This window comes from Crinia signifera, chromosome 2 (assembly GCF_055691185.1).
Source record: "Crinia signifera chromosome 2, ASM5569118v1, whole genome shotgun sequence".
NCBI lineage: Eukaryota > Metazoa > Chordata > Amphibia > Anura > Myobatrachidae > Crinia > Crinia signifera.
The window spans coordinates 401,686,769-401,699,833 of record NC_139218.1 but is presented as its reverse complement, the minus strand read 5'-3'; the positions used below and the strand labels follow the sequence as shown (position 1 = coordinate 401,699,833).

The 13,065-nt window shown below is 50.0% G+C and overlaps 1 protein-coding gene across 5 annotated transcripts; it reads left to right on the top strand.

Moving 5' to 3' along the window:
- The first annotated feature begins 24 nt into the window (after positions 1–24).
- On the top strand, positions 25–10,453 carry PGAP2 (post-GPI attachment to proteins 2). Of its 5 annotated transcripts, none has more exons than XM_083170595.1 (7): positions 26–260; positions 1,719–1,806; positions 1,967–2,147; positions 3,325–3,565; positions 7,908–8,011; positions 8,261–8,369; positions 8,623–10,453. In XM_083170595.1, exons 2-7 carry the CDS (start codon positions 1,802–1,804, stop codon positions 8,751–8,753), a joined length of 771 nt encoding a protein of 256 aa, XP_083026721.1. In that variant the 5' UTR covers positions 26–260; positions 1,719–1,801; the 3' UTR covers positions 8,754–10,453. The 5 variants fall into 5 exon arrangements, with proteins under 5 accessions (XP_083026726.1, XP_083026725.1, XP_083026721.1 ...); XM_083170597.1 differs by having other exon boundaries at positions 26–273; XM_083170598.1 differs by having other exon boundaries at positions 114–135.
- The last annotated feature ends 2,612 nt before the right edge of the window (positions 10,454–13,065 follow it).

Sequence of the window (13,065 nt, the reverse complement as noted above, 5' to 3'; positions counted from 1 at the left end):
ATTGGACACGCTGAGTCATGTGACCGCCGCCATATTGTTACACCCGGAAATGCCATCACCAGACCGCTAAGGCCTGACTATTTACGTCCCGTATTCCCGAGCCGTAATCTCCCGGAATACTCAGCTCCTTACATGGTGACGGGCAGGTATTGCGGGGTCATGCAGATGGCGGAGGGGCAGGGGGTGTAGCAATATGGCCCCCAGGCCTGGATGCCACCTGTTGCTGTAACCCAGGAACCCTACTAAACTTCTGTCTCCAGGTAACAGTCACAGGTGACTACATCTCTTCTCCAACTGCCCCTTCTACCACCCCACATCACTGCATCCCTCCTCCAACTGCCCCTTCTACCACCCCACATCACTGCATCCCTCCTCCAACTGCCCCTTCTACCACCCCACATCACTGCATCCCTCCTCCAACTGCCCCTTCTACCACCCCACATCACTGCATCCCTCCTCCAACTGCCCCTTCTACCACCCCACATCACTGCATCCCTCCTCCAACTGCCCCTTCTACCACCCCACATTACTGCATCCCTCCTCCACCTGCCCCTTCTACCACCCCACATCACTGCATCCCTCCTCCAACTGCCCCTTCTACCACCCCACATCACTACATCCCTCCAACTGCCCCTTCTACCACCCCACATCACTGCATCCCTTCTCCAACTGCCCCTTCTACCACCCCACATCACTGCATCCCTCCTCCAACTGCCCCTTCTACCACCCCACATCACTACATCCCTCCAACTGCCCCTTCTACCACCCCACATCACTGCATCCCTCCTCCAACTGCCCCTTCTACCACCCCACATCACTACATCCCTCCAACTGCCCCTTCTACCACCCCACATCACTGCATCCCTCCTCCAACTGCCCCTTCTACCACCCCACATCACTGCATCCCTCCTCCAACTGCCCCTTCTACCACCCCACATCACTGCATCCCTCCTCCACCTGCCCCTTCTACCACCCCACATCACTGCATCCCTCCTCCAACTGCCCCTTCTACCACCCCACATCACTACATCCCTCCAACTGCCCCTTCTACCACCCCACATCACTGCATCCCTTCTCCAACTGCCCCTTCTACCACCCCACATCACTGCATCCCTCCTCCAACTGCCCCTTCTACCACCCCACATCACTACATCCCTCCAACTGCCCCTTCTACCACCCCACATCACTGCATCCCTCCTCCAACTGCCCCTTCTACCACCCCACATCACTACATCCCTCCAACTGCCCCTTCTACCACCCCACATCACTGCATCCCTTCTCCAACTGCCCCTTCTACCACCCCACATCACTACATCCCTCCAACTGCCCCTTCTACCACCCCACATCACTACATCTACATTTAATTCAAAGGTCAGTCAACGTTTCGTGGACCGCATCCACTTCCTCAGTGCTGAGAAACGTTGACTGACCTTTGAATTAAATGTGAGTGGAAGTTTTTCACGTTTTTTCACCTTCATCTAAAAGTCTCCTGAGTGCCTTCTTTCTGTGGGACAATATACCAATTCCAGCACAATAAATGGCACTCCAGAAGCATTTTGAAGAAAGTGAAAAAAATAATTGTATTTAAGGCATCAAGCTTTCGGGGTTTACCCCTTCATCAGGATACAATTAATACAGGCTGTAGGAATGGTGTATATATATATATATATATATATATATATTAATACAATTGTGTCATTTATGTGCCTTCACCTCAGGGCGCACGGTGTGGAAGCTTGGAACCACGCACCACAACTGCAGGGAAGACTGAACATTCTTAGGGGAAGGCAGGCTTCGGGGAATGGGGTGAGTGTGGGAACCGAGGATATAGGTGTATAGAGAAGTACTATAGATCTGCTGTCTGCAGAGGATGAGAAGTGATTGTAGCCTGCAGGAGACTCCAGGCGCCCCCCCTGCACCTGACTCTCTGCTATCATTCTCATACACTAGGCTGTTTGTGTTGTAGGTCCAGGATGCCTCAGCTCCCGCTGGTAATGCCCCCGGAGCGCGGGGGTGGTTCCCTCTTCAGCCTGCGATTCACCACCTTCGCTGTCGCCACTGTCTGCCTTCCTCTCTTTGGATTCATCTCCTGCATTCTCCTGTCCCTGCTGTTTGACTTTGGTGAGACGACTGCCACACACTGCGGGGTAAGTGTTGGTACCAGGGGTATAGTGCAGGCAGTGGGTATATGGTGCGGGGTAGTCTGCTGGTGGGTGGCAGATGTGTGCGGTGGGGGGAGAGGGAGCACCTGAGATGCAGTGCAGAGTGTTAATGCCACAGAACACACAGCTGGTGATAGAGCATAACGCTGATATCATACACTTGGCATGGTGCCAGTGTGCTATACGGGCATACTGTAGGGTGCCCAGCATGGTGATGACACATTCGCGGCTGGTGACCAGAGGTTTATTGGGTACTTGTGTATTAGTGCGGTGCCCGGTTACGCTACGTTGTCAGCGTAGGCCAACGGCTGCCTAGGGTAGTTGGCGTAGGGACTCCGCGGCAGCCCGGTTCTGTCCCCGGCATCCATGGCTCTGTCCCTGTCGTCCATGGCAAGCCTAGTGAGCGCCTCTCACACATCGCCGGTAACCGCCAGATCCCCTGCTCTGGCGGACGCCGGCAGAGAGGGGATCAAGCGGGCGCCGGTGGAGAGGCGCTCCAGCTGTCTGAGACGCAGGTGCCCCAAGCATCCTGATCGGACACGGAACACATGTAAAGTAATCCGTGCTCTCACCACGCTTCGGGCTCGCTGTCTCGCTATGCTCGCCACACTTTATAAAATCAACTCCACGCCAACGTGGATAGTGGGGGTATGAAAAGGTCAGGAGGACACATAACGCTGGCGTGGATAGTGGGGGTGTTTCAGGAACACATTGACACCTGTCATGTCAGCCAGGTTTAAATGGTCAATGGTGCCCACACAATGTAATAAGCGCTGACTGACTATGCTAACTGCATAACGCTGACTGACTACGCTAACTGCGTAAGCTCCGGCTGGCCGCGAACGGGCGCGAACACGACGCTGATACTGACAGGGACGCCTGACTGACTACGCTAACTAAGTAGTTCCGGCTAGGCGTGAACACTACACTACGCTGCTTGCACTGGGCGCGCGAACACTACGCTGATTCTTACAGTGCCGCTACGCTAACTGCATAACGGGCGCCGTGCTAATACCATTTATTGTTACACTAGCAGAACTGGTCATTAGTGGTGACAGATTACTTGCTGTGGCACCAGCATTAATAGATGACATGACACCACTTGACCAGTGGACTATCGAGTGGGTGCAGAAGTTTAACCTCTGTGAATTACTTTTTAAAGGTTCCTAATTACCTGCCATCAATCAGTGCTGCAATTGGTGGCGTGACCCCACAGAGATACATCTGGCGGTTATGTATCGGCCTGCACTCTGCCCCCCGTCTGCTGGTAGCAGTGGCTTACCTCAACTTCTACCAAGGAATCGGCAGCTCCTTCTCCCTATGTCACAGCAACTTCATGTTCAATGTGCTGGAGATAGTCAGCCTCCTTCTGCTGACCTACATCTCCTCCAATGAGAACCAAGGTAAGACCAGATCTCTGTCATTCTGAGTAATAGGTCACATCATCTGTAACCATGACTGATTCCAGAGAGGTCCTGAGTCCTGTGCATTTCTCCTTCACTGTTTGTATCCCCTGCTTCCCGCTCTGCTACACCTTACTCATACTATACTCCTCCTCCATTCTCGGTGTTATATTCCCGGTACTCCTCCATTCTCGGTGTTATATTCCCGGTACTCCTCTCTACATCTCCTTTCTCAGTGTTATATTCCTAGTACTCCTCTCTACTTCCCCATTCTCAGTGTTATATTCCCGGCACTCCTCCATTCTCAGTGTTATATTCCCGGTACTCCTCCATTCTCCATTCTCAGTGTTATATTACGGTTCTCCTCTCTACATCTCCTTTCTCAGTGTTATATTCCTAGTACTCCTCTCTACTTCCCCATTCTCAGTGTTATATTCCCGGTACGCCTCCATTCTCAGTGTTATAATCCGTTACTCCTCCATTCTCCATTCTCAGTGTTATATTACCGGTACTCCTCTCTACTCCGCCATTCTCAGTGTTATATTCCCGGTACTCCTCCATTCTCAGTGTTATATTCCCGGTACTCCTCCATTCTCAGTGTTATAATCCGTTACTCCTCCATTCTCCATTCTCAGTGTTATAGTTTCCGGTTCTCCTCTCTACATCTCCTTTCTCAGTGTTATATTCCAGTACTCCTCTCTAATTCTCCATTTTCAGTGTTATATTCCTGGTACACCTCCATTCTCAGTGTTATATTCCTAGTACTCCTCTCTACTTCCCCATTCTCAGTGTTATATTCCCGGTACGCCTCCATTCTCAGTGTTATATTACGGTTCTCCTTTCTCAGTGTTATATTCCCACTACTCCTCTCTACTTCTCCATTCTCAGTGTTATATTCCCAGTACTCCTACATTCTCTGTGTTATATTCCACTTACTCCTCTCTACTTCTCCATTCTCAGTGTTATATTCCCGGTACTCCTCCATTCTCAGTGTTATATTCCCGGTACTCCTCCATTCTCAGTGTTATATTCCCGGTACTCCTCCATTCTCAGTGTTATATTCCCGGTACTCCTCCATTCTCAGTGTTATATTCCCGGTACTCCTCCATTCTCCGTGTTATATTCCCGGTACTCCTCCATTCTCCGTGTTATATTCCCGGTACTCCTCCATTCTCCGTGCTATATTCCCGGTACTCCTCTCTACTTCTCCATTCTCAGTGTTATATTCCCGGTGCTCCTCCATTCTCAGTGTTATATTCCGATACTCCTCCATTCTCAGTGTTATATTCCCGTTACTCCTCCATTCTCAGTGTTATATTCCCGTTACTCCTCTCTACTTCTCCATTCTCAGTGTTATATTCCCGGTACTCCTCCATTCTCAGTGTAACCATGAGAATGGAGATACTCCTCCATTCTCAGTGTTATATTCCCGGTACTCCTCCATTCTCATTGTTATATTCCAGTACTCCTCTCTACTTCTCCATTCTCAGTGTTATATTACCGGTACACTTCCATTCTCAGTGTTATATTCCAGTACTCCTCTCTAATTCTCCATTTTCAGTGTTATATTCCTGGTACACCTCCATTCTCAGTGTTATATTCCTGGTACTCCTCTCTACTCCTCCATTCTCAGTGTTATATTCCCGGTACTCCTCCATTCTCATTGTTATATTCCAGTACTCCTCTCTACTTCTCCATTCTCAGTGTTATATTCCTGGCATTTCTCCATTTTCAGTGTTATATCCCTGGTACTCCTCTCTACTTCTCCATTCTCAGTGTTATATTCCCGGTACTCCTCCATGCTCAGTGTTCTATTTCAGTACTCCTCCATTCTCAGTGTTATATTCCAGTACTCCTCTCTACTTCTCCATTCTCAGTGTTATATTACCGGTACACTTCCATTCTCAGTGTTATATTCCCTGTACTCCTCCATTCTCAGTGTTATATTCCAGTACTCCTCTCTAATTCTCCATTTTCAGTGTTATATTCCCGGTACTCCTCCATTCTCAGTGTTATATTCCCGTTACTCCTCCATTCTCAGTGTTATATTCCAGTACTCCTCTCTACTTCTCCATTCTCAGTGTTATATTACCGGTACACTTCCATTCTCAGTGTTATATTCCCTGTACTCCTCCATTCTCAGTGTTATATTCCAGTACTCCTCTCTAATTCTCCATTTTCAGTGTTATATTCCCGGTACTCCTCCATTCTCAGTGTTATATTCCTGGTACTCCTCCATTCTCAGTGTTATATTCCCGGTACTCCTCCATTCTCATTGTTATATTCCCGGTACTCCTCTCTACTTCTCCATTCTCAGTGTTATATTCCCGGTATTTCTCCATTCTCAGTGTTATATTTCCGTTACTCCTCTCTTCTTCTCCATTCTCAGTGTTATATTCCCGGTACTCCTCCATTCTCAGTGTTATATTCCGATACTCCTCCATTCTCAGTGTTATATTCCCGGTACTCCTCCATTCTCAGTGTTATATTCCAGTACTCCTCTCTACTTCTCCATTCTCAGTGTTATATTACCGGTACACCTCCATTCTCAGTGTTATATTCCGATACTCCTCCATTCTCAGTGTTATATTCCCGGTACTCCTCCATTCTCAGTGTTATATTCCAGTACTCCTCTCTACTTCTCCATTCTCAGTGTTATATTACCGGTACACCTCCATTCTCAGTGTTATATTCCCTGTACTCCTCTCTACTTCTCCATTCTCAGTGTTATATCCCTGGTACTCCTCTCTACTTCTCTATTCTCAGTGTTATATTCCCGGTACTCCTCCATGCTCAGTGTTCTATTTCAGTACTCCTCTCTTCTTCTTCTTTATTCTCAGTGTTATATTCCCGGTATTTCTCCATTCTCAGTGTTATATTCCCGGTACTCCTCCATTCTCAGTGTTATATTCCCGGTATTTCTACATTCTCAGTGTTATATTCCGGTACTCCTCTCTACTTCTCCATTCTCAGTGTTATATTCCTGGCATTTCTCCATTTTCAGTGTTATATCCCTGGTACTCCTCTCTACTTCTCTATTCTCAGTGTTATATTCCCGGTACTCCTCCATGCTCAGTGTTCTATTTCAGTACTCCTCTCTTCTTCTCCATTCTCAGTGTTATATTCCCGGTATTTCTCCATTCTCAGTGTTATATTCCCGGTACTCCTCCATTCTCAGTGTTATATTCCCGGTATTTCTCCATTCTCAGTGTTATATTCCGGTACTCCTCTCTACTTCTCCATTCTCAGTGTTATATTCCTGGCATTTCTCCATTTTCAGTGTTATATTCCCGGTACTCCTCCATTCCATTTAAAAATACGAATTCGTATTGGCAAAAATACGAATCCATACACCATCGGAAAATACCAATCAGTCAAATACGACTGATTAGTAAATTTTCCCCTGGAATCCGAATTCGTAAATGCCATACGACGGCGATGCCAGTCGTATGCATTCGTATTAAGAATACAAATTTTCGTATTCATATTCTTAGTTCATTTCCCCCTCAGTGTTATTTTCCCGGTACTCCTCCATTCTCAATGTTGTATTCCTGTACTCCTCTCTACTTCTCCATTCTCAGTGTTGTATTCCAGGTACTCCTCTCTACTCCTTTATTCTCGGTGTTCTACAGTACTCCTCTCTTTGTTATAGTCCTGGTACTCCTCTCGGTGGTACCCCTATCAGGTTCTAGTTCTGGTACTCCTCTCACTCTTATAGACCCGGTATTCCTCTCGGTGGTTCATCCTTCTATGTTGTAGTCCCGCTACTCCTCTCTGTGGTGTAGTCCCGGTACTCCTATCCTGTAATAGTCCCGGTGTTCCTCTCTGTGTTATAGTCCCGTTACTCTTCTCTGTGTTACAGTCCCGTTACTCTTCTCTGTGTTACAGTCCCGTTACTCTTCTCTGTGTTACAGTCCCGGTACTCCTCTCTGTGTTACAGTCCCGGTACTCCTCTCTGTGTTACAGTCCCGGTACTCCTCTCTGTCTTACAGTCCCGGTACTCCTCTCTGTCTTACAGTCCCGGTACTCCTCTCTGTCTTGCAGTCCCGGTACTCCTCTCTGTCTTGCAGTCCCGGTACTCCTCTCTGTCTTGCAGTCCCGGTACTCCTCTCTGTGTTGTAGACCCGGTACTCCTCTCTGTCTTGCAGTCCCGGTACTCCTCTCTGTCTTGCAGTCCCGGTACTCCTCTCTGTCTTGCAGTCCCGGTACTCCTCTCTGTCTTACAGTCCCGGTACTCCTCTCTGTCTTGCAGTCCCGGTACTCCTCTCTGTCTTGCAGTACCGATACTGTAGCTGCTGTTACTATATCACAGGATTGATGCGACCTTCTCCTGTCTCTGCAGGGATCCACCAGCTGGCGTTCGCACTCTTCATGTTCTTTTCCCTCATGTACATGTTGATGACCATCCTAATATGGAGTAAGTGTAAGAAGTACGTCAGTGCAGAGGTGAGGATCCGGGGTTATGACGCTTCCTCTTATATGTGCTGGGGGTGTAGACCTGGGCCGTTAAGTGGTGTGGGGGAATAGCCTGGGTATATATTAGATGATACATAGCGCGATATATAATTCCGATGCCGATCAGAACGATATATCGACCCTATTATCTATTGCCGTTAGCCACTGGAGCGCGTTATTGGTAAACTATAAATGATTCCGCAATGCCAGCTGTGACGTTCCTCATCTGTTGTGATCTAGGAGCGGAGATCGTATAACTGGAAAAAGCGATTATTCGCCTTCTACCTTCTCACCTTCGCGGTTTCCATGATGTTCTACATTCGCCATAATATGTTCTGCGAACCTGGAGGTAGGATCCTACATAAATGACCCAATGATTGATTACAGGTTGAAGGGAAGTTTGTGGGTTGTAGGTGCATAGGATCATTTTCTAGGTTGTGCCCACAGCTTTTTCCTGTGCACCTGTTACCCCCGTAGACTTCTCTTCACTTGTCCTTTCCACCCTCCCTGCGTCCTGTGCTTCCCAGTCACCGCACAGTCCCTATGACCTCACTCTGCTTATGTCATCCACCTATTGCCCATCTTCTGCTTCTCTTCCACAGTCTACACCATGTTCGCGTTGCTGGAGTACCTGGTGGTCTTCTCCAATATGGGCTTCCACATGACGGCCTGGTGGGACTTTGGGAATAAAGAGCTTCAAGTCTGCTCCCCACAGGAAGACAAGCAGATCTAGGACAGATCCCAACACCGGTACACCCTCGTCCGGTCCACCGTGCTAAGGATGGGCGCTCATCGCCGCTACCCATGGCAGAGCCGGCGTGGCATCAGATCTCCGATACTGTGCGTTCTATGTGTATATCTAATCTGTGTCCCTGCACCCGGTTCTCCTTCCTAGGGGCAGAGAACACCAGCATCTCCCTATGTCCGTGTCTAGGTGCCGTGGGCCGAGGAACCAGTTGGGTGGTGGTTGATCCACGTTGGGAACTTTATCAGGGAATCAATCAGAAATAATGTCCATTCCTTGTTTTCTAGAACAAATGTTGCTGGAGAACTTCAGCTTTTTACCAAATATTATACAGACTTTGCAATTCTTCCAGTCAATGCGCAGATTACCTACAGTAAGCTTTCACTCATATGGTAGTGGGACCATGAACACGTGATGTTGTTGTCATCCTGCAGGGGGCAGCAGTAACAGATAGACCATGAACACGTGTGATGTTGTTGTCATCCTGCAGGGGGCAGCAGTAACAGATAGACCATGAACACGTGTGATGTTGTTGTCATCCTGCAGGGGGCAGCAGTAACAGATAGACCAGTGGTTCTCAAACTGTGGGGTAGATTTATTACTGGGCGATCAGGGGAATATGCGCTATCCCTGTGCATTATGGCAGGGGATCTATGACACCCGCTGAGCGGGTGTCTAGCGTGCGGCGGTGTGGGGCAGGAGGCATAGCGCAGCTACGATATTTCATACTGCGCACCTGCCTAATTTATGAATGGTCAGCATCTCTGACCGTTCCGCCCCCCTGCAGCTGTCGACTTCGACGGCTGCAGGCGGCGATGCCCTATGCCCACAGCAGGGACAGCGCTGTCCCTGCTGCTGGCTCTGAGCTGCGCAGGGGATCTCGCGAGAGTAGTGAGATCCCGCACATGCCCAGTGAGCCGGCCGGGGGGGAAGGAGACGGCGCATCAGTATTAACTGATGCGCTATCTCCAGGAGGGGACATCGCCGGAGGGGGGAGTTAGCGCTCCCCCGCCTTCGGCAGACAAGATGTTAATACATCTTGTCGGTCTCCCCTGCTGCTTTGCTAATGAGGCAAAGCAGGAACTGTTTCTATAATAAATCTACCCCTGTGTGCCTAGGCACCCTGGGGTGCCTCCGGATGTTTGCAGGGGTGCCTCCGGTTGGGGATCCACGACCAAAATTATGGTGGCTGCCAGTCATACATTGTAGGGACCGTTAGAACCACAGCGATGTTCCCACCACATAACTGAACCTCAGGGTGACAATTAAGCACAATTTACTTTATTTTATTATTTATCCAGACAAAACTTCTTGACCTTGGACAAATACTGATATTCTAGGGTGCCCTGGGAACCACTGAGATAGACCATAAACACTTGTGATTTTGTTGTAATCCTGCAGAGGGCAGCAGCCACCTATGTGGACCCTCCTGCAGTGTATAATGAGACAGGAGGTGCCACCAGATGGGCATTGGTACATTGTTTACATTTGATACTGTGGACCATTTATTCAGACACCCAGAGTGTTCGCTCTTTTTATTCTGTGCTATTTATTGCAGTGGGGTGTGACTGCAGGGGAATGAGTTCTAACACTGGAGGATATATATACATGTATATGTAGCAGGAACGTCTCTCCTCGGCCACCATGTACATACAGTCATTTGAAATAAAATGTTTTGAGGAAATTAACCCTTGGAGTTATTCTAGATGGGATGCGCTGATCTGACAGTGTCTGTTATGCTACACTGGGGGCTTGCAGTGTTTCACTGAGGGGTCGACGCAGGGCATGGGGAATAGAACAGGAAGCGGGGAATACAAAGTGGTGGGGAATAGCACAGGGGCGGAGAATATGCAGTGGTGGGGAATAGCACAGGGGTGGGGAATGCGCAGCTGTGGGAATGCACAGGGGCGGGGAATACAAAGTGGTGGGGAATGTGCAGCGGTGGGGAATAGCACAGGGGCGGGGAATAGTGCAGCGGTGGGGAATAGCGGCGGGAAATGCACAGCGGTGGAGAATGGCACAGGGGCGGGGAATAGCACAGGGGCGGGGAATAGCACAGGGGTGGGGAATGTGCAGCGGTGGGGAATAGCACAGCGGTGGGGAATGTGCAGTGTTGGGGAATAGCACAGGGGCGGGGAATAGTGCAGCGGTGGGGAATAGCACAGGGGCAGGAATGCACAGCGGTGGGGAATGTGCAGTGGTGGGGAATAGCGCAGGGGTGGATAATTCGCAGCAGTGGGGAATAGAACACTGCAATCCCAGCACACAGCCGAAGGAGCAGCAGGCAGAATCACATGCCGGTCCCCACCGTCACCTCCGACCTCCACATTGCCCCCATCCTTCAGGCTGAGCCGGGGACAGGCTCCGCCCAGGAACGGAATTATATACACACACAAGGATCTGGTCACACTGCTCCGCTCCCCACCCTGCACCTCTGCTCCACCCTGCACCTCCGGCTCCGCTCATCTCCCCTGCCAGCCATGGGCTCCAGCAGCCTGCTAAGGCGCCACACAGTCATTGCTTCTGAGCACGCAGGCACTGCACTACAAAGGCGCTCCCGTGCTGTAGTTTGTCTGCGCTGCTGTTGCACCACCTGACATGCAGCAGCGGTAATGAGTCTGCTCAGTCTGCTGCCAGCCAATCCCCTGTGCTCAGTGTGCTGTGCTACTGCTGCTCCTGTATATAGGACTTTCTTCTCCAGCTAATGCTGCCAGCTATTAGCATAGGCTCCGCCCACTACCACAGGCCCCACCCCCATGTACAGCGCCTCCCACATCGATGCATCGAGCGACAGCAAGCACGGATCCCTCTACACCTCCTTCCACTCCTCCATACTGTACCGTGTATGTGCGGCCTGTTTATCCTCCTGTGGACACTATGTCACGGGAACTACTGTGTAGATTATGGGCCTGATTCTGGTTGGCTCTGTAAGCCCAAAGATCCACGCTGCCGAATACCCTCCCCCCGCCACCATTTTCCCTCGCAAACCTGCAAGGGGATGTGTAACAAAGACACGCCCCCTCACATGCCGTCGCTGCGGGAGAAATCATTGATGGTCATCGAATGTTCTCTACGGTCTCTGCAAATAAAAGTGTCTGAACTGATGTTTATTTATGTGTGCCCCCCCCCCCCCCCCCCCCGGCAGCCATCAGCTCGCCCGTGGACCCAGAGTTTTCATAGGGATCCCTGTCTAAGCCGTGGATCGCCCCCCCCCCCCCTGGCGAGTGAGTAACTTGCCCCCGCCGTTCGCTGTCAGGGATTGCACATGCGCAAACCCCGACCATTGGGGCAGGGGGCGCATTCGGATCACTACGTGTGAACCAGAATTACCCCCTATGTGTATTATGTGTTTAAGGCCCTTTACTATTGTGTCTAAATACATTGTGTAAGTGACACCCGCTACAGAACCACCCCTCCCCCACCCACATCATCCTCCCACCCACACCACCGCAACCGCCAATACACTACCCGCAGCGCCCCCACATCCACCTGTAAAAAACCACACCCGCAATACACCCACACCCGTAATACACCCACACCCTCCCCACCCACGTCATCCTCCCACACAACCCTCACCCATACACACCACTGCAACCGCCAATCCACCACCCGCAGCACCCCCACATCCACCTGTAAAACACCACACCCGCAATACACCCACACCCGCAATACACCCACACCCTCCCCACCCACGACACACCAGCCAAAACTATATTTCATACAATAAAGATGTTCACATGTTAAGGGGGCAAAGCCCCTTACGACGGTGTGAAGAGCGCCCGTAGGGTGCGATGAATCACCTAGTGGTTAATATGCTATGACATTTTAGGACCAAGGACGGGGTGCTTCCTGTGTTTCCAGACAATGGGCATGTGTTGGGCTAAGTTTCTGCAAGCGGCATACACTGGAAGACGGCCAGTATGTGCCGCGGACACCATGACCAGTGGTTGCGGTGTGTGTGTGCGGTTCTGACCCTGTATGTTCTATTTGGACGCAGCACTTGGATGTCAGATGCCTCTTGCAGCATTACTGGATTTTTGCACAGCAGCTGTGTCCAACGACACAGAGGAGAGTTAAAGTAGCAGTCAGTCAGCTCCCAACTGCCATGTTACAGGCTGTTTGGTAAATGATGGTTAGGTACTGATTGACTGGTACTGTATCTCTCCACCTTATCTCTTTCCAAGGCTCAGTCTGTTGGAAAATAATGAAGAATAGCTTTATGTGTATAGATGTATATGAAAGTGTTGGGAAACAGGATAGTTCTGCACATATTGAACAGCTTCTAGCTGTATGGAGACCC

Bases quoted from the DNA above. Each gene is read 5' to 3' on its own strand.
- PGAP2 (XM_083170595.1), top strand. The intron at 3,566-7,907 runs GTAAGACCAGAT...CTGTCTCTGCAG, and splicing joins CTCCTCCAATGAGAACCAAG to GGATCCACCAGCTGGCGTTC. The intron at 8,012-8,260 runs GTGAGGATCCGG...GTTGTGATCTAG, and splicing joins AGAAGTACGTCAGTGCAGAG to GAGCGGAGATCGTATAACTG.